Source organism: Piliocolobus tephrosceles, chromosome 5 (assembly GCF_002776525.5).
Source record: "Piliocolobus tephrosceles isolate RC106 chromosome 5, ASM277652v3, whole genome shotgun sequence".
Classification (NCBI taxonomy): Eukaryota; Metazoa; Chordata; class Mammalia; order Primates; family Cercopithecidae; genus Piliocolobus; species Piliocolobus tephrosceles.
In genome coordinates, this window is record NC_045438.1 from 23,930,926 (window position 1) to 23,957,624 (window position 26,699).

Sequence of the window (26,699 nt, forward strand, 5' to 3'; positions counted from 1 at the left end):
AGATAGATAGATAGATAGATAGATAGATAGATAGATAGATAGATAGATAGATAGATACATACATACATACATACATACATAGATACATAGATAGATACATAGATAGATACATAGATAGATGTGGGAGGAAGGGGGAGAGAGAGGTGTTATAACGGCCATTACTAGTTTACAAGCAGCCTCGTGAGTTCTTTTGAAATTGATATTGTTCCTTTAAATTGCAGTTTTATATTTTAGTTATTTAGTCCCTAAAACTGAAATACTGCACATAATTTGGAGTTAGGAACTTCAAAAAATTTTTGTTCCTAAAAGCTGTATGACAAGGTTTCATTTTAAAGCAAAGAAAAATTTTCATCTCTCAACCTTTCCATTTCTCCTTTCACAGAGCTCTTCTCTTTTTCCTGGATGATTTTATCCCACCTCCATAATCACTGACCAGTTTTTTTTAATGTAGTTATAACTACACTACTTCAGAAATTCAAATAAATACACTGTATTAGGGGAAGGGAAGGATAATTTTAAAGGAAATATGCAAAGTTGTGGCCTGTGGCCAAGGCTTGACTGACAAGAGTCAAACAACTACTGAAGGATTTGAAACACTTGTTAATTGTAAAATTCCCAATTGCATTAAAATATTCACTGACACTCTAGTCCCGAAACAACACAGTGAATAAAAGCTTACACTAATCAAAATGGTATCGAGAGTGTTTTAAATAAAATTTGTAAGCAAAGAACTCACATATGAATGAGTAAAGATGTGACTTGAATGGAGCAAGTACCTACTGCAAGTGCAATCTTGTCCGACCTGCAGGCCCCTTGCTGCCCAGGACAGCTTTGAATGCGGCCCAACACAAATTTGTAAACTTTCTTAAAACATTACGAGATATTTTTTGCAATTTATTTTAGCTCATCAGCTATCATTAGTGTTAGTGTATTTTATGTGTGGCCCAAGACAATTCTTCTTCTTCCAGTGTGGTCAAAAGATTGGACACCCCTGTCGTAGTGAAATAGAAAGACTATTTTTAGGAGGTCTCATTTTAGTAGCAGGAGAGCCGGGCAATTGTATTAGTCCATTATCGTGCTGCTATGAAGAAGTACCTGAGACTGGGTAATTTATTAAAAAAGAGAGGTTTAATTGACTCGAAGGCCTCAGGAAACTTAAAATCATGGCAGAAGGCACATCTTCACAGGGCGGCAGGAGAGAGAATGAATGCAAGCAGGGGAAATGCCAGACGCTTATAAAACTATCAGATCTGAGACTCACTTGTTATCACAAGAGCAGCATGAAGGAAACTGCCCCCATGATGCAATTCCCTCCACTTGGCCCTGCCCTTGACACGTGGGGATTGTTACAATTCAAGGTGAGATTTAGGTGGGGACACAGAGCCATACCATATCAGCAGTGTAACCAAAATATTATTTATTTTGATTAAATAATGTTAATTTAATTTATGTTGTCTTTTATTATTATTCATGCAGCAAAGTATGTACAGATAAAGATGGCTCTAATTTATATACAGTACCTTTCCATGAGGATTCTAAGTTGAGTTTCCAATTTTATCTCAAAGAGTAAAGCCTTGATTATAACATGGTCTCAGTGCTTGAGGCGGTGACTGCCACACTGTATGGTATATATGGTGTATGTATATATACTATGCCTGCACTGTATGGTATATATGGTGTACATATATATGTATATATGGTGAACTACCCAAAAATGAAATCCTTGTTACATGATGGGTGAAGCTGTGTTTACATGTAACTTGACTGCAACAATAGAGGAAGGTACTTAGTTGCACAGATGGTATTGTACAAACAGTTCTACAAACAACACATTTACAAATACTATTAGAGCTGAAAACTAAAATGATATTGCAAATACATTTATATCTGCTATCATTTCCTTCAACAAAGAGACTTCTGCTTTTTGATATTTATTCACAAAAACTTTTATGTAATCCTTTCTTTTAAGGAATATTCTTTATCTCTGCCTATTCCCCCAAGCTGGCTTATTCTTGCTGATCCATAGCAAAAACAAAATATATTTTCAAAGCGTTTTAAATTGCCTCCTAACCACTGAGTTAGGTGTATGTCTGGAAGAATAAATGCGTCTTCCTTGGAATGTGTTTGCTTTTATATTGGTCAAGACAATTGAGTACTTGATTGAGTACTTGAAATATTATCAAGCTCTGCACACAAAAAGTATTTGGTAAAAAGATAATCTTGGAGGGTATGATTATAAGCAAATTCACAGCCTCAGGAGTGCTATGAGAGACTTTTATTTTGGTGAAACTGGTAAGTGTTGTTTCATAAACAACCTTTGTGATTTTACTTTTTAAAAACTTGACTAACTTTCCTTCTCTTTCCCTCTCTTGCTGATACAGATCCACATCCAGCGAACTGAAGGATGTGACCATATGACCTGCTCACAATGTAACACTAATTTTTGTTACCGATGTGGTGAAAGATACCGCCAGCTCCGATTTTTTGGAGACCACACATCAAACCTCAGTATATTTGGATGCAAATATCGCTACCTCCCAGAGAGACCTCATTTAAGGAGATTAGTGCGAGGGTCAGTCTGTGGTGAGTGTCCGATATGCTTAAGGGTATCTTCCCTGGGAATTAAGTAGTGAAAATAGAACTTGGAAATGTGCAGCCATGGTAATTCAGAGCACCTGCCATGTGCCCTGTATTTACAGGAGGATATTCTCTCACCCTTTAAGATTAAAATTTTAAACTTAAATTTTGTTACCAGGACACTACTTATGTGAGCAAGTAGATTTTGTTTGAAAAAGCAATTTAGTCATCACTCATAGAAATCTGAAATTATTTGCCTCTTAAATTTCTGAAACCCTGTTGTAAGCCACTTAACAAGAGGGACTGTGTCATGTATATTTTTGTAATGGACAATATCCAGCAGCAGGTCAATATCCTCCACTCATTCATGGAGGACATGCAATACAGTACAGCATGGAGCATAGTCTAGAAAGGCAGGGGAAAGAAATCTACCTTTTAGAGCCCTGTAATAGAGTTCCATTATATCTATATAATTGGTAAGTTGTATATATTTTCCATTGTTTTAATTATTAATCGATAACAGTTAATATAATAATATCAAATGCCCTCAGTGCATACAAACCCAAGTTTAATTATCCAAGTGAATTATCCAAGTGAAAATGCTTTTGTGGATTGACCCCCTCTTCCTCAACAACACATACTAGCCTCATACACAACCCCTTCCCACACTGGCACACAAATACGCAAACAGAAACACAGACACCTGCCCATAGACAAATCACCCTGGCCAAATGCCACTGCCTTTGGGTAATACAAGGTTCTTTGATGGAATATTTCTTCTTCTCCTCCTCTGGAATGTATTCCATTCCCTGCTGCTCTGGAATGTAACCATGTGAGATTTCTTCCCCTTTTTCATCGTGTGGATGTCTGTTAGAATTCCTTTACTGGCAGTGTTTCTCATGTATAGGCAACACTTTTTATCATCTTCCACATTTCCATTTTCCTTCTACTTTTGCCTAGTTACTTGATGAAAATCTTTATATCTCTCCTTAGCCTTTGGTCACTTCATAACTGTTGTGAACCATTTTCCTCCTTAGAAGCGTATGATACCTGATCAGAATGAAGTTGATGTTAGTAATACGTTTCTATCAGGTAACAGATAGAACGTATACATGCAAATGCACTTTCACATATGGAAACCAGTGCCATCATTTTCTAAAATCTATGTGATTTCTATGAAAATATTCTTCCTGAGGTTAATGGAGCATAATTTTCCACAGCCAATAACATTCAATAGTCAAGACTGCTTTTAATGATTTTCCAGTGTGTGCCGCTTCTTAATTTGCAAATATGGTGGATGTTATCATTACATAACCAATATATATGTATTAAACAGACATTGGAGGGATAACTAGGGAATCTAACCTTAACCTCTAATACCATGAGAAAATCAATTGCAAATTAAGTTTTGAGATAGAATCTATTTGCAAATCTGTATATGCAGAGAGCAACATGAAAACACAAAATCACTGTATTTTCTGCATTGCTATTTTATTTTCTACTTCAGTGCCACCTCTAATTTTGTCATGGCAGCATGTTTCCTTCCATTCTTTACTTTAAATAGAGAAGACATTTATTTGGCTCATGGTTCTGGAGGATGAGCAGTCCAAGATCCAGTGGCTGCATCTGGTGAGAGCCTTCATGCTGCATCATAGCATGGCAGAAGGGCCAGCAAGCCCACGATACAGAGAAAATGGGAGCCAAACTTACCCTTTTGTCAGGAACCCACTCCACTGGTAACTAACACACTCCTATGGTAGTGGTATTAATCCAGTCATAAGGGCTCTGCTCTCAAGACCTAATCACCTCTTAAAGGCCCAACCTCTCAGCCTCCTTTTTGGCCTGTCTTTTGTGGGTGCACGTGCATGTGTGCACATAAAATTACATCAGGTTAAACCTGTCAAAGTAGGAAGCAGCTGGCTTTAAGATAAACTCTTTCATTCACATATACTTTCCCCACCCCAAGCACAGCTGCCTCTAATTGCTGTTGGACCATAACTCCAAGTGAAGTGGTCCTCCCTCCCCCATCTCCACAAAAAGCAGGAAGAGTAATGTTGTAATTTACAAAGTTACTTACTCCCTGCCATTTCAGAGAGAAGATGGAGTATAGGGAAGCCCTCCCACCCACTGTCCTTGTGTGATGTAACACAACTTGCTCCCTCGGTCTTGGAATACAGCCTCATGTGGTCCTTGGCCAGAGCCAGAGAAAGGGCCTTCATCTCTCACAGCTGAAGGGTTGGAAACATCGTCTTCATTCCGTGTAACCTGTAACCACGTGCTCAGCTAGAGATCAGAGGTTCTGCTCATATATTATAAAGGAGAAGAGAGATTTGGGGATGATTAGCAGCCTCTGAGATAGAGGCATCTCCCCAGTGAGGTGTGGGCAGATTATTAAAGGAATGGTACTGGGAATAAAAGAGGCTGAGGATAAATTTTAAATTCTCATATTACTCCATACAAAAATTCTGAGTTTTTAAATCAAGTCATGTAATTTTTAAGAATAGGTCTTCAATTGATTTCTAGATGACAAATAATTTATATGAACAAAAACAAGGAGCCGTCTCTGAAAACGAATACCCAATTAAAAAAAAGAAAGACAAGCCTGGAGCCAGAATTGAAGAAATACAAATAGCCAATACATATGCTCAAAAATATTCATTGTTACTAGCTGTCAGAGAAATGTAAATCGGCAGTCTCAAAATGAGATACTTTGAGTATTGAGTATTAAGTATTAACTTGATAAAACATCTGCTAACTATTGACTAGCAAATGTTTTATAAGTTAATACTTCATACTGGACTTTCATGCTTAATGAATTGAAAATTGTGTACAATTCTTTCTCAAAGAAATTTGATACTAATGTGAAGTACATTTTAAAACATGATAAATCTAGATAGACTGAAAATGGTTTATGTGCAAGTATAATTTAAAATACAGAAAAAGGAACAAAAAAGTATAGGAATATTTAAATAAAATATGATATATGGATATGATAGAATATTATTTCAGCAATTGAATATGATGTTTTAGAACAATGTTACTAACCTAGGAATAAGAGATATTATGCCCAGTCCCTTAAGACAGTTTCAAAAGTAGATGTAAATTTGTTTTGAACATGGATTACATAATTGGAATAAGCTTATTTCCTGTCTGGTCCCTTGAATTCTGTGATGTTTGAGAGGAAAAAGAAAATCAATGCTGTTAACTTTTTAGTCATGTTTTATTATTAGGAAAATATACTGATAATTAAAAGGAAATATGAATGAACAGACTGAGCTATGTCCATAGGAGAAAAACACATTATTTTAAAATATATGTGCTTATATATTCTCAACTCTTAAGCATCACTTTAAGAGTGTACTAAATGTAATTTTCAATGGGACTTACTACTTACTTGGATTCTGTCATTGGCAAAAAATATAAATAAAACCCATGTCTAGACATGGTGCTAATTGAATGGCGATCTTTTTAAATTAGATATTTAAAACAGTATTGTACACATGCCTGGTCATCTGGTTCCAAAGATCATTTCTTAATAATAAAAAAGTTAATATGTTTTGACAAACTTCCAACAAATGGCTGTGTTCGTTTCTTTTTTTAATGTAATTGGTTATTCTACATTACTGTCCTTAATTTATAGAATGATGTTGCTGTGTCATTCTTAAATTGCCATGTGAGTCTACTGCAAAGCTTCTCTCTCTCATCTCTTGTGGCATTTGAGTTGTGCAGCTCTGAAGCTGTGTCACATGCCTTGAGGTTTAAAATACAAAAGCAATATGTTATTTATTAGCCTCTTTTTTGTGCCTGTGTCTTTCAACATCAGTGGGATTCTTATGTTGTACTGTGCTATGTATACTTATGGCTACAGTTTATCATCACTGCTTAATGATTCATTTAGAAAAGAAAATGCTGGCTGATACCACTTGACATCCTTACCAGCACTTTGCCTTTTTACTTTATAAGTGCTTCCTTTTTCAATTTGTTAAAATGATTCACTTGAGTAACTTTCAGCATACTGCATATTTATTCGTAGTTTTCTCTAACATCTTGAAATGTCCCCTTTGTAGTTCAGTCCATTAGGCGTTCATATTATTAGTTTTCTTTGGACCCAGGATGTAAATAAACCACTTCTTTAGATGTGGGCTTGGACAGAAGCCCTCTGTAGAACCTACCAGCTCTCCATGTTGTGAGCTAACAAGATTTTCCCCTACCAACTCAAAATGTGCCACTTCTTTCTTAATCTTCTAGCATTGCGAACACTGAAAATGGAAAGGATCTTAATTAAGGAAAAGCACAAAGATGAACTGTCTTGTAGAATACAGTAAGCCAGTTGCTTTGGAATGTTTTTGGTTAGAAAGGATAAGTGATTTATATTTGATGCATGTGCTCAGGATTTCAGTGAGGTTACTAAACTTACACGTTTCTATACCTAATCCGGATATAGTTCTTAGATATATACAGCCTTAAGTGTAATCAGACTACTTAAAAAATAATATACACTGTGGTATTTAAAAAGCATCACTGTAATTATATAGTAAGTTAGTTTTAAGACTCCTTAAATTATTTTGCCTTTTGTTTTCCAGCTGGAAAATTATTCATTGCACCTCTAATTATGGTTTTGGGATTGGCACTAGGGGCCATAGCAGTTGTAATCGGTAAGAAACACTTCATGTATCTGAGATTAGAATTATCTGAGGGCTATAGAGAGAATATGAGTGTAAATGTAATAATACGAATCAGTTATTAAATGGACATAATTTCTATTGTATGCCTGCTTTAGATAGAGTACCAGCATATCATTTAAAAGATCAGAGGAGTGTGTTTCCTGTAGGATATATTAGTATGAATTGTTCAGTCTATGAACATTGTGATTCATGTATCTTATAAAGCATTATTAACTCTTTTATGATACAAAGTTAATAGAATTAGTATCTTAGGGAAAAAGGCAAGTGGAATAGAACTCAAATTTTCTAATTCTGAGTTCAGGTTAAAGCATCAAGGAAAAGAAGTTCTAGTGCACCTTATGTGTTTCGTTTGGTCCAATAAAAGATGCCATGGATACAAACAGATAATCAGTGTGTACAGGAACATATACCCAACATACACTTGAGCACTGACAAATAGAAAACCTTGTAGTGATTTGCTTGCGTAGTTTTATTTATGCAAGTATATTAAAATATATATTTTAAAGCAGTGGTTCTCAGACTCTAATGTGCTTTAGAACATCCTCAAGGGCTGGATAAAACACAGATTGCTGGTTTCTATCTGCAGTTTCTGACTCAGTATATGGGAAAAGTCCATTGATTTTATTTTTAAAAAGTTCCCAGGTGATACTCATGCAGCTGGTTCAAGGACCATACTTTGAGAACTATTGCTTTAATAATTTTAAGCTAAATGCTATAGATGAAGGCTGCTTTGATCATTGTTCCGTACATTAGATTTTTTTTTTTTGCTAAAAAAATGATTTTCATGTGTCAACTTCTGTTTAGCAAGTAATAAATGTGCAGAACAGAATTATAAAGCATCTGACATTTAAGTTCTTGCAATGTGAGTTAGGACATTATGAAACAGGTATTATTATCTGTATTATACAGTTGAAGAAATTAAGACTTACTAGGACCTCATAAGTGGTGGAATCGGGACTCAAACCCAACATTTGGCTCCACAGCCTGTATTGTTAAGTGATAGGCTATACTGCCTGAAACAAGTATGAGTATCATAGTGTGCAAATGATGAGACTGTGGACAGTAAAGAAGATTTAAACCAAAGTTTTGATATTTTGATAGGAATCATTATTATTAAACTGGTATCACTGAGGGTTCTAAAAGGGGAGAAAAGCTAAAGGGAAATATTAAAGAAGGAAGTATTGTAGAAGTAAATACATTTCATAGTGTAGATGTCTTCCTCTTTTCATGTTCATAGATTGCAAACAAATAAACATGGATATTTTAAAATAGGAAAACCTAAATGCCTCTCATCCTAACTAACTTTAATTTTTTTATCCCTAGGTTTATTTGTATTTCCTATCTATTGCCTTTGTAAAAAACAGAGAAAACGGTCACGGACAGGTATGCACTGGTAGCATGCGGATGATTTCATCCAGCTTAGCTGGTTGGAGTAGGAGCGATACCAAATGGTACACCCATCTGTGAGTCACGTCTTGAAAAATACTGAGAGGAACCTTCTACCATCTCATCTCCCAGTGATTCTCCGTGGGCCACAATGCCTCTAGCTATGGTGCACTCCCAACATGGTATCCTGTCCTTTCCCTAAACCAATTGCTGCTGCTTTTAAAAAATGGTCACTTTCATAAACTGTAAACATCTGTATCATAACTCTGACCTTTGTGGTTCTTGGAAGAAGATACTTTAAGAACCAGTTATCCTCAGAATTCTTCTGAGCACACCTCTTCTGAGAACTGCTTGGACTGTCTTTGAACTCTACACCTCCTTCCAGGCCATCTTGTGAGACTTGGTGTGAATAGCTGAAGTCCTATCTGTACCAACAAGCAAGGCCACTTTTCAGAAGATAAGAGTTCACTGAATGCACCTATTATAATCTGTGGCCCCAGCAGTATAATTTCTTTATCTTTCAAACGTTATAATTGCTAAAAGTCTCAATGTCCAAAAGGGAATGAATGAAAGTAAATTAATGAGAAGAATACTAAGTTACTGAAGTGTATATGTGTAGGGGTGTGAATGTGTGTGTATATAAATATATATTAAAACTAGGCCCAATAACCTTGTACTTACCCAGTTCCATACCGCTACACTATTTTTCCACATTTTTGTAGACCTATTGAAAGATGATGGTTCCTTTGTGAACGTAATTTGGCAATGTATTAAATTAAAGTCAACGTAGACAACAGGCTATTTTGATGCTGAACTTTTCTATTTCTTGCTCTTTCTTTTTGTCATACAAACACAGAAATTTGTGCAATGTCACCCCAAGGAGTATTAAGCTTTGTAAACTGACAAAACTGGCTGCTTTTAGGAAATCCTCAAGATCCAAATATTCAGTCTTTTTAAAAATCTCATATTTTGAAATACATGCTTCACTCTATAGATAGATCCTTCACATTGGGATTATTTAATCTCAGAAACAAGTTTGCCCTAGAGAACTACTTAAGCCTTTTTTTAAAAATCCTATTCTGCTAATTTTTTTAGCCAACTTGTAATTACAGAAAATTCTGCTTTAGGTCAAGGTCTTACATCATTTAATATCCTAACCCTGTTCTCTCTTGCCTCCTCCTCTCTGTTTTTATTTGTTCTCAAGGTTTTTCATAAAAACAAATACTAGTTTTGAAAGATTTTTTCTTACATTTAACTGCTCAAACATGTTATATTTTTGGGGGCGTCTTCTTATGGAGGAGTTAGTTTGAAAACTTTTTATGTTCTTGAGTTTGTCCAATATCAGCTGCTTTTGGAGAAGGAAACAAAAAAGTGAAGGAAATATTTTCAGGAAGTTTTTCTCAACTTACGAAAGCTTTAAAAATAAGAAATAGACAAGTAACTGGACTCTGATATGCCTTTGTTTTCATCACAAAAGTTCATCAGCAAACAGGAAAAAAAAAGACCCCTAAAAAGCCTAAAGCTTTGAATTGTCTCCAAATTCTTAAAATTAGTCGTCTGTCTTAGATGTACATTTGTCAGCAACCTTGTCTGATTTGAAATAGATGATATGATAAAACATGCATTAACATGAGTAGTTTGTTTTTGTTGAGCTCCAGAGTGTAAGAATATTTTATTTTTGTTTGACATAAAAAGTGAAGTTTACTTGCGTGAATAAGAAGCCAGCATGCTTTCATTCTTTCCAAATAACACAGAATAATTGTACTACAGTTTCTGGATTAGTTGTCTATTTCCACTTAGAGGAGTGTATGACATTTATGGTTTGAGAATAACATATTTCTAAAGCATAATATAATACAAGAAATAGTGATGCTCTGGTTTCACAAACTTATCTTTCCATTCACTCATCCATCCATTTGACAGATATTTATTGAGTGCCTATGTTAGGTGTCCTAGTGTTAAGACTGAAGGAAGGAGAATTTCTAGCCTGTCATAAGAGTACTTAGGTTTTGTAAATTCATCTTTCCTGAACTTAGGCATTAGTTTGGCAATATGTGAATATGATGGACTCTAAACCTAGCTGATCTGTATATGTATGATGTATATATATCATATGTATGGTATATATGAAATATTCCCATAACTGCATATGAACACATATGCCATATACATATGTACCAACTGGCTGAATAACATACTCTTTGGTCTTGGATAATCTGTTTTCTAGGTTATGTATCTGTTATCTTTGGCCTACTCAGGGATTTTTATTTCTTTCTTTAAATAACTTATCTTTTGAACATATTTTTATATTATTTAGAAAACTTTCCAATATTCCTATTACAAAGTGGTGTCTGTTTTCAGTGAAGGCTATTTCACCAATGCTTGAAGTAGTGTGCGCTGTGTTGCACAGGTTTTTCATTTTTCTATTGAGTAGATATTTTTAAATTAACATATACATTTTTCTCCTTAAAGGGTCATATCTATTAGGCCTTTCCCTGCTGGTAACTTAAAATGATTATTTGTGAATTTTTTACTAAGTTTCATCAAGATCTTTAAAAGAGAGAAGAAAATAAAAAGTATTATTTATATGTCAGTGCCAACTTTGAAGGTAAAACAATAGTAGTAACTTTTGGGAGAAATTCTAAAAACTACTTTAAAAAGAAACGTGCACATAAAATAAGTATCTTTCTATCCACGGCCTGTCATTTTATATGCTTTTATTGTAAATTTAATATATACTACTTTAAAAAATTGAACCATACAGAATTTATAAAATACAACTTTCTCTGCTTACCCCACCCCTTATTTTCTAGGGGTAACCACTGTTAATGGTTTGGTATGTGTCTTTGCAGACACTTTCTACAAATAAGTGTGTTTGTGTATGTGTCTGTGTGTGTATTCATTTTATACAAATAGAAAAATATTCTTACTGTGCTGTGACTCTTTGTCATTTTATTATATATCAGTAGATACCTTTCCGTAAGTGTTTAAATAGATTTACCTCATTCTTTTATAAATTACTGCATAATCCATTCTAGGGGTATACTTTAATTTATTGAATTAGTCCCCTGTTGAATGGACTACAAGATTATTTTCACTTCTGTATTACAAAGAAAGCAAGAGTGAAGACCCTTTTGCATATAATTTTGTCACCTTGCGTGAACATATCCATAAGATTGTATGTTTGTTTTTTACAAGATCTTTGTAAGAAACATTGTAATGTAATTTCAGGAGATGAGGTCATAGAAATAATATGAGACCCTTTTTTGGATAAAAAGAAAGATTGTACAGGAGTGCATAATTTTTAAAGAAAATCATCTTTTGAAGGATAATTTCCTTTCTGCCTGATTAGCCAAATAAATACCTTGCCAAAACTTACAATAGGAAATCTTTTTTTAATAAAAATAAAATTTGAGGAGATGTCTGTCAGATAAAGATGAATTGACTTTTGGATTGCCTCATTTTAAAACTTGAGGGATTTAAATGAAATACTCAAGCCAAATTGGTGATACTTTTCACATTTTTAATAACACTATCCATTTTTGTGTATGTTGCTTGACAGAGGAACTTAATTATGCCATTGTGAAAAGTAGAAAAGAATATGTTGGCAATTATAAATGCCCACAGCAATTCCCAGAAAAATAGATTATGTATGATTTAGTGATTTGGTGGGATAATTATAAATCATGGAATAGTGTATGTATGTGGAGTTAGAAGAGAGGGGTCAAACCTTTTGGTACAAGCAACATCGTGTTGCCACCACCTTGATTTGCTCATAGGTGCTATTGTATCCTAAGAGTAGAACAGACAAGAAAACAAAGATAATTAAACACAAGTCAGGTTACAACATGGTATCTGTAATTGTACTTTCTCTGCTGTGGTATCAAGATTCAGTGGTGCTTGTCAGAAAATACCTTGTTCTGTGACACCCACTATCTCTTAAGTCCCAAGGCTCCAACTGAGCCTTTATCTTTCAATCTTACCACCCAAATATATGACCAACTGCTCTCCTAAAATACCTATGAACCACTGTAATCGTTTCCAGTCCCTGGTGCCCTTCCTCATCCTCATTTTTCTCCATGCCTCTGCTATTCTAACTATTCCTCTTCACTGACGGAGAAGAAGAGAGACAGGAGGGGCCAAAAAACTCACTCTGGCATGTGCAAAGCATTAGCATTCCTTCCTGACCTTTGTCAAATGAGGGCACATCTGCCAAGACATTGATTCAGCTGCTCCCTTGTTAAGTGAATTTTTTTTAACATTACACTTTTACACTGGCTGTTACATTTAGAGTTATGAAAAATTTAGTGGCCTCTATAAACTTAACTGGCATACTTTATTAAGTACAAAAACAAGAAAATTTATGCCAAAAAACATTTTTAGATTTTGATTTTATAAGCAAGCTGCACATAAGCCTTAATGTGAATCTTCACATTGGATTATATTTTTATTCTTCCATATTTGTGGCTGAAATCGCTCCCAACTATTGAAAGTGATCTTTCCCATGGTCTGCTTTATTGTTTTATGTTAATATCTGTTATAAATATAGCCTTAAAATTTTGTAATGCACTTTAAAGTACTTGTACCATTTAAATAATGACAAAGTTAAAGCAATCAATGCATACATTTTAATGGAGACAATATGCAATATACATATATTTCGATGGAGATAGTAGGATAACAGTGTTAGCAAATATGTGTCATCTCTTTAAATTTGAGAGGAATCAGAAGCTAAAGATTTAAAACAAAACATACCTGAAGAAAAGTAGCAATTTCTGAAATAATAGTAATCTTGGAATGTTTATCAGGACCCCAAACCTAGCAAATAATACTCAGTAAGTGTTACCTAATATATCTACTTGGAATGTTTGTTTAAAATATTGAGTTAATTTCTACTGAAAGTTTTAACTGCAGTTTCATAATTCATGAGTTCTATAAAAGAAATCTCCCTGACTAAAAATACGATCAATCAAAACTACCAGTTTTGCATACCAATCCCAAATTTAAGCATATTTTGTGTTTAAAGTTATTATAATTTAATTATGATACTGTCCCCCCTAATATGGAAAATAAGTTATAAAATTCTTTTTTTTTTTTTTTTTTTTTTTGAGACAGGGCTTCTCTCCACGTTGCCCAGGCTGGTCTCGAACTCTTGGACTCAAGCGATCCCTCCTCCTTTGCCTCTGGAGTAGCTGGGATTACAAGCATACACCTACTATGCCTGTCTTCAAAATCACATTGTTAATTTGTATAGCCACAATTATTAATTTGATAAAACAAATAATTTTATAGAAGCATTAAAGTATTATCAGAACAAAATCAGAGTTCCAAAGTTTGGGGAGTATTTTAAGATTATGAAATCTTACCTTTTGGATGCAAACCAATGATACAAACATTTAAGAGAGAATTACAGTGGGACTCCTTTGTAACTGTGATTTTGAAAATAGAACAAATACACATTTCATAGCCAAAAATTGTGTGGGACTTCTATTGTTACTCTTTGTAAGGCTGAAACGTTAGTTGACTTCTTCCAAATCCAAGAAACAGAGTCAAAGTAGTGAGACTATTCTCATTGCTACTTTGGAGCATTAGCTGAAGCGTTACTATATCACATACCTTACAAAATCTTTATACATATTGCCAGTTTTAAAATAAGGCAATTATGCATGTTACAAACTATATATATCTTTTTGGCTAAAGAACTATTTTAGAATAACTATGAATGTAAAAGGCAATAATTTTTTTAATACACAAAACATTGCCATTGCCTTTTTTTGTCACTTCCTTTTTTCTTTTAAAAATTTTCATTTGGTGTATCTAACTTTGTATTACTTAAATTATTCAGACTTACTAACATAAAAAATACTTTTTTTCAGTTCTGTGCTATATTGTGTCACTCTATTCCATTATTAATACTAAATGACTTTCCTTGTGAAATGATACCCACATACTTCAACATCAAGCTCCTTTTTCTCTTAAATTTCCTAATTATCTTGATTTTTGCCTTTCAGTCTTCTTCCCATCTTGGCCAAGTGTAGGATAAATTCTGTCTTGCCCTTAACTCCTTTCACTGTAATGAAATGAATTCAACACTGAACACACTCCAGAATTTAGCTCTGGTAGTGAACATAATTTACCTTGGCTTATTTTATCGGTAAATGGAAATGTATTAGGAGTGCCTGGAGCACTTTTCCTCTTGATAGGAGTTGGAGAACACTGCCTAGCCCTCTGCCAAGAAGTAAGTCAAGCAAATGAAGATACCAGTTGGATCAGAGGGCCTAATAATACTCTAAAACCAAGCTTCAGAAATTGCTTCGTGACTGTTGTAAGATCAATATTGTGTTTGCATATTAGTTGGGCATTCATCCAACCTGACCCCAGGTCATTCATTCTTCATCCAAAAAGGGTTATAGGTATGGTTTATGGTCTTTGTTTCAGCAAAAAGTCCTACAGCTTGGACTTGGGGTGGATTTACATAGTGTAGCATTTGTATATAAGATTCAATCATGGATTCATACTCTGTGAACATTGTTAGATTTTTGATATTCTAAAGTAGATCACATTGAATGTAACTGATATTAATCCTATGCTAGAGAAAACATTTGTCATTTGCAAGTGTTTGACGTTTTTATTGATATGATTTAGATATAAGTCACACTCAATGTATTTAGTATAGATTCAGTACATAACAAAAAAGAACAAGGGAGAGGCAGACTTGAGTGTTAAAGGACCCCAGAAATTGCTGAAATGTCCTTTTAGATTCTTGTGACTGGCAAGCTATGCTGTCACTGGTTCTCTGCAAATTTGTGATGTGTTCACCTCACCATGCCCCAGCTTGGGAAGTATTATTAGTAATCCAATCAAATTCTTAAAAATAGCATTTTTGTGAATGTATTACTTCTTCAATATCCCAATATATCTGTATTGTTTCAAGCCACTAGTATCTAAATATTTGATATAAATATCTAAATTCTTTCATTTTATAGAAAATTAGCATGCTTTATATTTCTTTATAATGAAAATTTTAGGTAAAGCATCATAATTTCATTATCAGCGGACAACAAACCCTTCTAAGACCCATTTTTTAAGTGTCATATGGCAACTCCTCAATAACTTTTATTATTTGATCATTTTCATCACAATTACAATCCTCTAGATGGTATTTTAAAAAGTAGACCAACTTTATATTTCACATGAAACAGAATAATTAGTTTGTGTGTGTGTGTGGTGTGTGTATGTATATATGTGTGTGTGTGTGTGTGTGTATATATATGTATATGTAAAACCATTTACCTTGACAAGGACAATGTTACAGATTTTGAATATGAAAATTAATTGACAATTTTGTTCCTTTTAGAAGAAATTATTAACATAGTAATTAGTAAATTCCAAGAGATGACAGAAATGATTTTCTGTAGAAGGAACACAACGGTGATGTTAAAATATTAACGAACTAGTTGTTTTGATTCTATTTTAAACAAAATTGTAAGGCATTTTTATGAAACAAATATATTTATATCAATGTATATTTCAAAACTGTGGACAATTAAATTATTCATTCTTTTCCCAAATAGAGTAAAATAATAAAGAGAAAAAAATTGAGTGTTTATCTGTTATTACTGTATATTCAGAAATTACAGTTCTAAGGAATTATTGCCATCTTTTACTTAAATATCAGAATATATTCCATTTTAATTATGTTTTCCTTAACAATAGAAAATTAGAAGAAATTTCTTGATTATAAGATGGATAGTAATTAGTACCAGATCTTGTCCATCATTTCATTAGATTACATATTTTTAGTTTTCTACAAAATTTGCTGCCATTTTCCAAATAAAGTTATAATATTTTTCAAGTTTAAAATGGGCCTGGTTGAAAAGAGATGTCATTGATTCTTTTTAATGATATTGGAAAATATTTATGCAATTTTATTTTTAACTTCTCTATTTCATTAGTTATACTATTAACTTTGATAATCACAAAACTATGTGGAAGAAATCATTCTGAATATATTTCATGAAAGAGGGGGTAGAGTAAATTTTTTTCTTAATTAGACAATGTTGATATGTGGAAATCTCTCAAAAGAAATTGCAAAGGAAAAATTCTGTTGAGGTGAAATGTTAGGAAATAAGGAGTATCTTTAAAACCTGATTTCTTACACTTCTTAGAGCAATCAACTTATTTCCAAATGATTATTTCATGCTGTTCCATGAATTGTGTTTTTAGTATAGTATATACTTTTCTTCCACGTTAGCATTTACACTCTGATTGATGAAAGTAAGGGAAGAAGTTGGTGAATAAAAGCCAGGGAAACTGGGTTTATTCTCATTTTCCGATAGCACTAATGTATAATCCCTTTAACCTTCCATATGGTGCTCTGTGTGATGAGTATATAACATTTATATATGTTAATAGTGCCTTATTTTTTTTCACTTGACTTTATTTCTTATCTAAAGAGCCATATATTTTTTGTGAGTGTTCTTTGGTCCCTCTATTTAAAGTGCTAAGGAGACAGTGTATCTTTAGGGTTGTATATAGGCTGCATTTGCTACCTTAATCTACTGTATTATCTCTAGAACAGCAGGTTAGCCAATGTATTTTTCCTAAATTCATTGTTCATTTTTAAGCTAACCTATACAAATGGATGTTAAACACCAGAAATTAAAGCCATTAAAATTGAACTGTACTTTAAAACCATAACAAATGCTAATTAAGTTTAGAACAGGAGTGGAAATGACTCTCAGTTTTCTCTATAGCTCCAATTAGGACAAAACTACCAAAAGCATTAAAAATAAAAGTAACTGTATGGTACTTCAGGAATTTGACCAGTTCCTTACAACTTATTCTTGGCAATATTTTGTCAGTAATATACTTTCATACAGATGCTGGAGAACCATGGTGTCTGCTATTTACATGTTATTCATTCCCAGTGAGCTTTATCAACATCAAGCCTTTTTGTATAATATGTTATTTTGCTCTTCTTGATCTGTGCCTTTTGTTTTAGCTTTATACAAAATGCTGGGTTTGTTATATTCTTTATGTATCATAATATATAATTCAACCTTTCCTGATGAATGTATGCGGAATAATTAAAATAAACCATGTGCTTAGAAAAGACAAAGACAGGTTGTATATGCAGATATGTGTAAATATTTCACAAAGAAAAAGGAAAAGAATCTTCCTGCCAACAGGTAGGTCCTGCTGGACAGGACCTGAACATTAAGAGATTTTTTTTTTTTAAAGCGGTGAAATTTAAAAATCTATTACCTCAAGAATTTTCAGTCGATGTGTCAATGTACTGCTCCTTCTTAGTAAGTGCAGTCTCACGTGCTGCTGGCGGTAAAACCAACCCAAGTGTCAGATCACACAAATTTTAGGGACAAGTCTTTCAAAAGACGGACACCTTGTGATATTTCGGAGTCTAATTTCGGACTTTTCATAATGTCTCAATGACCTTTTGTTGTGGTTGGGCTTTTATAAAAAATTATTTTTGGTTGGTTGCTTTGGAATGGAAGAGTAATCTGAATTATGAAGTCAGATGCATGGAAGAATATAAAGACACTCAGATGAAAACTGTAATGGTTTTCAAACTATTTTGATTGTCATTGTACGAGCTATTGTATGGATTACTGTGGAGTGCTGTTTACCGCATGATGTGTGCAATACATCGTGCAATGTTATTTAGCAATGCGTAATAAAAGTTTTTAAAAGAGAAAATTCTTGTCTTTTTTTCCAATAGATTCCAATTTTTAAAAAATTAAAAAGTAAAATTTGACAGCAACAAAACTATCATGCCTAGAGTTACTAGAGTAATTTCTACATTGGATTCTAGAAATGGAGGAGCAGGAATGAACCAAGGGTGTGCTTTTGGGAAGGTGGATTGCGTTGTGTTGCTGTGGCATGTTTTGGGGAAAGAGCACAGAATAGTGAAGATCAGTGCGAACATTCTGCATGAGGCATGAAAAAGAAGCAGAGTGTGGAAGTAAGAGATTAGCTTAGGGTGGTCATTATTCACTATAGCAAGGGGCCTATACAGGGATGGGAAAGCAGAAACCACTAAACTGCTAAAGCCAAATATATATGCCTACTCTATAACCTAGCAATTATTTTCCTAGATCTGTCACTAAGGAAAGAATGGCCTTTGTTGACCAAAGGGTAAGTACAAGAATTTTCCTCAACAGTAAAATCATGAACACGTTGTAGTATATTCATAGAATGGAATATTATAGAACAATTGGAATGAAAATAATCTTAATTTCTAAAAATTACAGAGCAATCCACGCAAAAATACAGTTGACTCTCACAGATACTATGTTAAGCAGATGAAGCCAGGCACAATAGCGTATATATATTGTAGGATCACATTTATATGATGATCTAAAACAGACAAAATTGATCAATGATAATAGAAGTCAGAACAGTGATTACTTTTGGGGTGGGTATTATTGACTGGTAAGGAAAATAAAAAATCTACGATTATAGAAATAGTCTGTTACTTCATGAGGGTGTTATTTGGGAGGCTGAGGCAGGTGGATCATGAGTTCAGGAGCTCAAGGCCATCCTGGCTAACATAGTGAAACCCCGTCTCTCCTAAAAATACAAAACAAAAAATTAGCCGGGTGTGGTGGTGTGCACCTGTAGTACAAGCTATTAGGGAGGCTGAGACAGGAGAATCACTTGAACCCAGGAGTTGGAGGTTGCAGTGAGCCGAGATCGTGCCACTACACTCCAGCCTAGGCGACAAAGCCAGACTCGGTCTCAAAAAAAAAAAAAAAAAATCTGGATCGGGCGCAGTGGCTCAAGCCTGTAATTCCAGCACTTTGTGAGGCCAAGGCAAGCAGGTCACCTGAGATCAGGAATTCAAGACGAATCTGGCCAACATGGGAAACCTGTCTCTACTAAAAATACAAAAATTAGCCAGGTGTGGGGCGGGCGCCTGTAATCCCAGCTACTCGGGAGGATGAGGCAGGAGAATCGCTTGAACCCAGGAGTCAGAGGTTACAGTGATTGGAGATTGCACACCACGGCACTCCAGCATGGGCAACGGGAAACTCTGTCAAAAAAAAAAAAAAAAAAAATCTGGAATGTATTTTATACTTCCATTTTAAAAATTAGTGGAGCAAAAAAGATACTATATTGTCTTTCTTGGGTCACTAAAAACCTTTGAAAACATGATGTTTAACCTTTCAAATGGCATATATTTTAGCTCTTTATAGTTTCCTGCTATCAGCAGACTATAGTGAAAATTATTGAACAAAAATCTTGAGATAAACCCTTAGTAATGGACTTGCAAGGTCAAATTCTAAAAACAATTATGAAGCATGTGTTCCCACATATATCCAAATGATACCGTTTCAGTTGATGCAAATTTATGTTCCCATCACCAGTTTACAGGAGTATTTATTTCATTTCATTTTCACCAAAACTATTTTATCTCTTTTTAAAAAATACTTGCCAATTTGGCAGGTAAAAAAATGGCATCTAATCTTTTTAAATCAGACACACACACACAAACACACAGTGCCAAATGTGTTTTCTAAATTAACTTTTCCTTAAATCCATTTGCATTTAGTTCCTTTCATGGTAATAAGCCCTCATAATTTCCTTCTGTTTTCCTATATTTCCAAGCCCCAAGCTGCTATGTTTAAATACAAAAATGGTGATTTTTTTTATTATAGCTACAGTTGCCAACACACACATACATAGATCAGCAGAGATGTATTTAACTTAGACAATTTACCACAAATATGTGTCATGACATATGCTCCAACATAAACATGAGATGGGAATCAGGAGTCTCCTGTTTCTTCTGGCATTCTGGTTGCAGAGTACCACTTCCAGTGTTGAGCAGGCCGAATGTGATTCTGGCATTTAATAGCGTTTATCAAACTACATACCCCCTTATTTTGAGCCAATTATGTCATCTGGCACACAACAATTTTTTCTAATGCCTTTAATATAGCTAGAATAGTCCATTGAAAGATGATGAGTCAGTCACCAATGGAGCCCCTGCTTAGGGAGTTTCTTACTCACCGTTACCCAATCCTGTGCTCCACATATTTGTTAATTAAATGTATATTTCAATAAGGTACTGTTAGGAGACTGGTATTGAAAGTGAAATGGTTAGATTATTAAAAATGAAACTCCTGATAGGCCCGGTTTTAACTCTCAAATCACAATTAAGGTAGGTTTGTGAAGAAGGTAAGAGCTCTGACGCTAGGCTCCTGTATTTAAACCCCAAGTTGGCTTCTTTCAGACTATATAACCTTGGGTATGTAACTTAACCTCTCTGTGACTCAGTTTTCTGTAAATTGGGAATAACAGTGCAATGCCTCCAAGGTTAGTTGTGAGGATTAACTGAGTTTTAATACATGCTTAAGCACTTAAAATAGTGCCTTGCTTTTAACAAGCTTTCAGTAAATGTTAGTTCTTGTTAGTGACCGTGCTTCATTTTAAACATGTTGGCCAACACAAAATGATTCATTGATGTCAGTTACAAGTAGTACAGAATACTGGCTTAGTATCACTCCTAGACATTGTGTCAGGGCTGTGATATGAAGCATTCTAAAAGGCAAATTATTTTAATGGATAATGCTTAACATGTACATTTCTAGAGTAGCATATTGGTTAAATATAAAGTTTTGCTCAAAGAGTCAATTATCATATGTTAGCTGACATCTATTGTTCTGTCCTCTGAATAATTCTGTCTTACCCACCCAACCATGTTGTCCATTAGGAAGCTGCCACCTTTTCTCATGCTCCCCCCATCAATGAAACCAGTTGGTTCACAGAGGGACACCCAAGTCAAGTTAAGCCAATTAATCCGCTCCCTAGGATTTTTGAACTTGAGACAATAAAAAGCCTGTCTCTGTCCCCTTTTAATGATGTAGCTGTGAAATGTGAGCTTGGAAGCTTCCAGAAGCTATGTTTCTGCCACCTACAAGAGACGGTCACGTGACTAAAGTGATTCACTTAAAGCCAAGGAATGACAAAGATTGCCAACAAACACCAGAAACTGGAAGAGACAGGGAAGGATTCTCCTCTAGAACTGTCAGAAAGAGCATGACCCTGCCAACATCTTGATTTCAGACTTCTAGCCTGCAGAACTGTGAGACAACACATTTCTCTTCTTTCAACGCCCTCAGTTTAGAATGAAGCTGCTGACAGAGAGAATGTGAGATGAAGCTGGAACACTCCTGGCAGCATTCTCAAGAATCTCCATCATCCCAGAGACCTCATTGTTCCTCTGTTTTTTCCAAGCATTTGGTTATGTGAGATAGGGCCTGGGTTCTTTTTCCCATAAGCCTCACAACAAGCTTCTCTGGCCTTCTACCAATATGGTGGCTGAATTCTGAGAGCAACATCCCAAATAGCCTGGAAATTGAAGCTACCATTTTCTTTTCTCTCTCTTTTTTCATTTTCATTTATTTATTTATTTATTTATTTATTTATTTATTTATTTTTTTTTTTTTTTGAGGCAGAGTCTTTGCTGTGTCTCCCAGGCTGGAGTGCAGTGGTGCGATCTCAGCTCACTGCAAGCTCTGCCTCCCGGGGTTCACGCCATTATCCTGCCTCAGCCTCCCAAGTGGCTGGGACTACAGGTGCCTGCCACCAGGCCCAGCTAATTTTTTTTTTTTTTTTTTTGTATTTTTAGTAGAGATGGAGTTTCACCATGTTAGCCTGGATGGTATCGATCTCCTGACTTGTCTCCTGACTGTGACTCCTGACACAGTCTCCTGACTGTGATCCACCTGCCTCGGCCTCCCAAAGTGCTGGGATTACAGGCGTGAGCCACTGCACCTGGCCAAAGCTACCATTTTCTTAAAGCCTGGACCCAAAAACTGGTACCACACCATGGAAACAGTCACAGCAGATCATGAAACTTGTCCCTGTCTCCTGACCTATAGAGACTGACTCTCTGAGGCACAGTTGCCATTTATTCATGCAACAAATATTTTTTGAGTTCCTACTACATGCCAGACACTATAAGTCATGGTTATAGATTAGAGAACAAGAGACAAAAAATGTCTGCCATAGGAAGGTTATGTTCTAGTACAGGAAACAGAAAAATAAGCTAAATAAGTAAATCATGGGAGTGAAGGGAGAAAAATAAAGCAGGGGAAAGTGACAGGTAGTGGGGGTAAAAGGGCATGGGCTTCTGGGAAGGTAAAGTTTGAGCAAAAGTATGAGAGAGGCAAGAGAGCTGTATTGATGAGCTAACAGGGCATTCTCGGCAGAGCAAACAGCAGAGACAAGGGCTTAGAAAGGCAAGACTCCAGAGTAAGCTGGAATGGAAGGAGAGGAGAGGAGGATAAACAGAGAGGTGGGGGCAGTGCTGCAAATGTAGGTGAGTAATTATGGTGCATTTGCATTCAGTTCGAGTGAGAAGAAAAGTCCACTGAAGTTTGTAGGCAGAAGGGTGATATGGCCATCCCTAAGTCCCAACAGGATCATTCTGGCTGCTGCAATGAGACTAGAGTGAAGCAAATGGACAGAAGAAAAAGGTACAGATCAGTTGGCCAGAAGGACAGCTCCAAAATAAATAATGGCCGTATTCTTCTTCACGCAGCTGAACTTCTCCCCATCTTCGCTAATGAAAACCAAATCACTTCCTCGGTAATAGTTTACTTTTTCTCTGTATTCATTCAATAAATAGCTATTGAGCACCCATAGGAGGATGTCCGTGTTTTCATGGATCCCCAAAAGAGAATGGCAAATATCTTCGTGACAGTCAAACTCACAATTTTTTCAAAATTCTCAAAAGTTGGTCCAGAAAAAAGTTACACAGCTATTTTACGCTTAACCAAAAATATTTTAGTGGACTTCGGCATTCAAACCTTCAGCTATGTGAGGGTGAGAAGTTCCAATTTGGGGCATGGATTTGAGATGCCCAAGACAGAAACCTGGAGTTCGTCCTGTCTGGCTACCTTTCACCCGACCTAGCTCAATCTATCGTCAGCCCTCTCAGTTCTATCTCCTAAATGACTCTCTATTCACACCTTCACCCCTTAATTCAGATTGTCCTTATTTCTTACTCAGATAATAGCAAGCATTGGGATTCTTGCCTTCAGGTTTCCCCTCTGTTGTGTCCATGCCTGTGATGTGACTGGCCACAGGCACTGTCCACTGCATCCTTCACAGTGCTATTAGGGTGATGCTACAAAAAACAATCTGACTTTATCACTTCTGTCTCAGGATGGGGTTTTCTGAGAAGCAGATTCCTAAATGGAAATTTGCACGCCGGATGTTTATTGCTAAGGTTTACTGCACATCTACGAAGGAGTGAAATAAACAGAATTGGGCAGAGAGAGAAACTAGACTGCAGTGAAGTCCCCACACAGGCCTGAGCTCATCAGTCATAACCTACCGCTGGAAGCTGGGAAGGCCCTGCAGAGAGTTGTCCCAAATTGAAATGAGGATAAGCCTTAACACTCTGCATAGATCAGTCATTGAAGGGGAGCTGCCCTTGGGAGCATGACTTTGGGAGGAGGTGACTCTTTCAGCTGAGAACACTCCAGAGTGGGTTCAGATTAGAACTCTCAGTCATCAACACTCTCAGGCTGGGCAGTGAATGAATCAGCCCTGGGAGAGGGTGGTTGGGATGAGACAGAGTAGCTTGGGGCAGGAGGAGGGCGTGGGGAAAGGTAACCGGTGCAGGTGGAACCTGGACAGCACCTTCCAAGTTACCTTTCCAGTCCTTGCTCACTGTTGAGACATTGGGATCCCCCAACCCCTGACATTTAAACAGAACTCTTCCTTCCACCATGCGCTATTAATATAATCAACAACAGATTGGTTATCTATTTTTGCTTATATTATGCATGAGACCTTCTAGCAAGAACGTGAATTCCCTGAGGTCAGGGTTCATGTTCTATTCATTTTTGGATCCCCTGCACCGTCTATGGTAACTGGCAGGTACATCATAGGCATTGAAACGTTTGAGGAACAAATTACAAAACTATAAAGCAAAAATGTTTTATAAGAGATGTACCCAAGACGCCTCCAATTCAGAATGATGAAGCCAGGGATTCCAACTGGGTCTTCCTTCTCCGGAGTTGTAAGTGCACTAGGTTAGAATCAGTGGAGGAGCAGGAAATGGGAAGAACACGAGGCTGGAAATGGGAAACCTTAGTTCCAGCCTCGGTTCTCATCCTCCAACTGGCATGCTAACTTGCCCTCTCTGGGCTTCCTCGGTCTCTTATTCCTTAGATTGTAGGTCTTGTTATGAATAATTTCAAAACAAATATTTATCTAGCGCCTACTATGTGTTCACATAGTCTGTCCACGTGTATGTAATCCTTACAACCCCTCTGTAGTGTTATTAGTATCCTCATTTTACAAACAATGTGGGAAAGAAAAAAACAAAGCTAAACCCAGTTAAACTAAAAATAAAAATAAAATTTAAAAAATACAATTCAATGGTTTGTTTGAGGTCACACAGCAAAGGCTCAAATCAATCTCAAGTCTCCTGCTTGCCAGCCTGCGGTTCCTGCCCTGGGAAAATTCTGTTATCTCTTAAGCAAATAATAAGTAAGGGAAGAGAAAGATGCCCTTTCACAACTGCAAAATTCTCTCCTCCCCAATTTCCAGCTCCCATCACCAACAACGAAAACAAAAACAAATCCGGATTGCCTTTGTCCACAGTATAGAGCGCGAGGGCGAGGGCGAGGGCGTCGGCGGGGCTGCAGCCTCCACACAGAGACCGCTGATGGCCCCGCACCACTCAGTTGATCCCTTCCCAGCGCACTGAGCAGGAGACTCAAGGCCCACTGCCCACGGCTGCGAAAACCTTCCTTCGGGAAAGCGGAGCTGGTGCACGCGGGCATCTTCGTCCCCCGCAGCCCTGGCACACACAGGGCGGCGGCCTGTCGTCCAGAGCAGTTGTGCTGGCCGGGCGGGGGCTGCTCTGGGTCTGGGTGCACGGAGGGGAGCGCGGAGTGAAGCGCACGGTGCACACTGCGGGACGCTGCCTGTCACCTCCCTGCCCCTGTTCGGAGCACAGTCCCGGGAGGGCAGACGTCCCCTGGGAAGATGCGCGAGGAAAGCGACTGGGAGGCAGCAAGCAGCATCTGCGTGTGGGCAACACGACCCGAGGCTGTCTCCATTACCTGCGTGCTGAAAGCATAAAGGCTTTTTTTTTTTTTCTTTGTTTGAGGAAGTAAATGTATGAATTAAATTAAAGTACTTTGGCGGGGGTTAGAAAACAGTTTTCCTCAGAGTCCTGATGACATCTTCCATCTGCCAGTTCATTTTTCATAAACCTGCTGATACATTTTCTACATCTCATTAAAAAGGTAACCCAAAAGTAAAGGAATGGAAGGAGAAGGAGATGAATGGAGAGAGAAAGGAAAGACAAAACGAAGAGAAAATTTAAAAAAAAATAGGCTAGGAAAGAGGGCCCACCAGGAAGAGCCCTGAGGATGGGGTGGGGACGAAAGGTGGCAAGAACTTCAGCTGACTGGGTTCCTTAAACGAGTAGAAAAGTGCCGGGTTGTGTGTGATTTTCCTGGAAAATCCTCGCAACCCTATGAGTTAAACATTATTCCCATTTCAGAAATAAGGAAAGTGAAGTCAGGACAGAGTTGCATCATCAAGCTGATTTGAATACCAAGGGCAAGTTTTTTCCCACTACATCAGGGTATCCTGATCCGTTTTAAACTATTAGAATCACCATTGTTGCATTATTTATTAGCCTTGACAGAGACTGATTAACCTCCCCCCATCACAGAGTCTGCAAGGACAGAGGTGTGATCTAAACCTGGGCCTGGGAGCCCTGAGCTATCAGGCTAGACTGCTTCTCAGAGCCCTTCTCTTGTTAACCAGGGACTCTCAGGCAGGGTACCCAAACCATCCTTTGACATCTGCAACTCTAAAAGAGTAATTGGAGACTGGGTAATAATAACAAAACAGGTATGAAGCTTTTGTTCCCATAAAATGAGACAGTGTATCTGAAAGTACATAGTACAATACTAGTTATTTTCTTTCTGACATTCAATTCATTGAAAGTTTATTCAATATTACTTAATTCAGTTTATTATTAGTAGTAGTAAG

At 36.4% G+C, this 26,699-nt stretch overlaps 1 protein-coding gene across 1 annotated transcript in view; it reads left to right on the forward strand.

Annotated features, from left to right (window-relative positions):
• The window catches only part of RNF217 (ring finger protein 217), a 127,899-nt gene extending 116,311 nt beyond the window's left edge, over nucleotides 1-11,588 (forward strand). Inside the window, exons 4-6 of the mRNA XM_023230699.2 lie at nucleotides 2,382-2,583; nucleotides 7,161-7,232; nucleotides 8,586-11,588. Of these exons, the coding sequence (XP_023086467.1) occupies nucleotides 2,382-2,583; nucleotides 7,161-7,232; nucleotides 8,586-8,659 (348 nt within the window). The 3' untranslated portion in view covers nucleotides 8,660-11,588. The remainder of the gene's footprint in view (nucleotides 1-2,381; nucleotides 2,584-7,160; nucleotides 7,233-8,585) is intronic.
• Nucleotides 11,589-26,699: the final 15,111 nt, after the last annotated feature.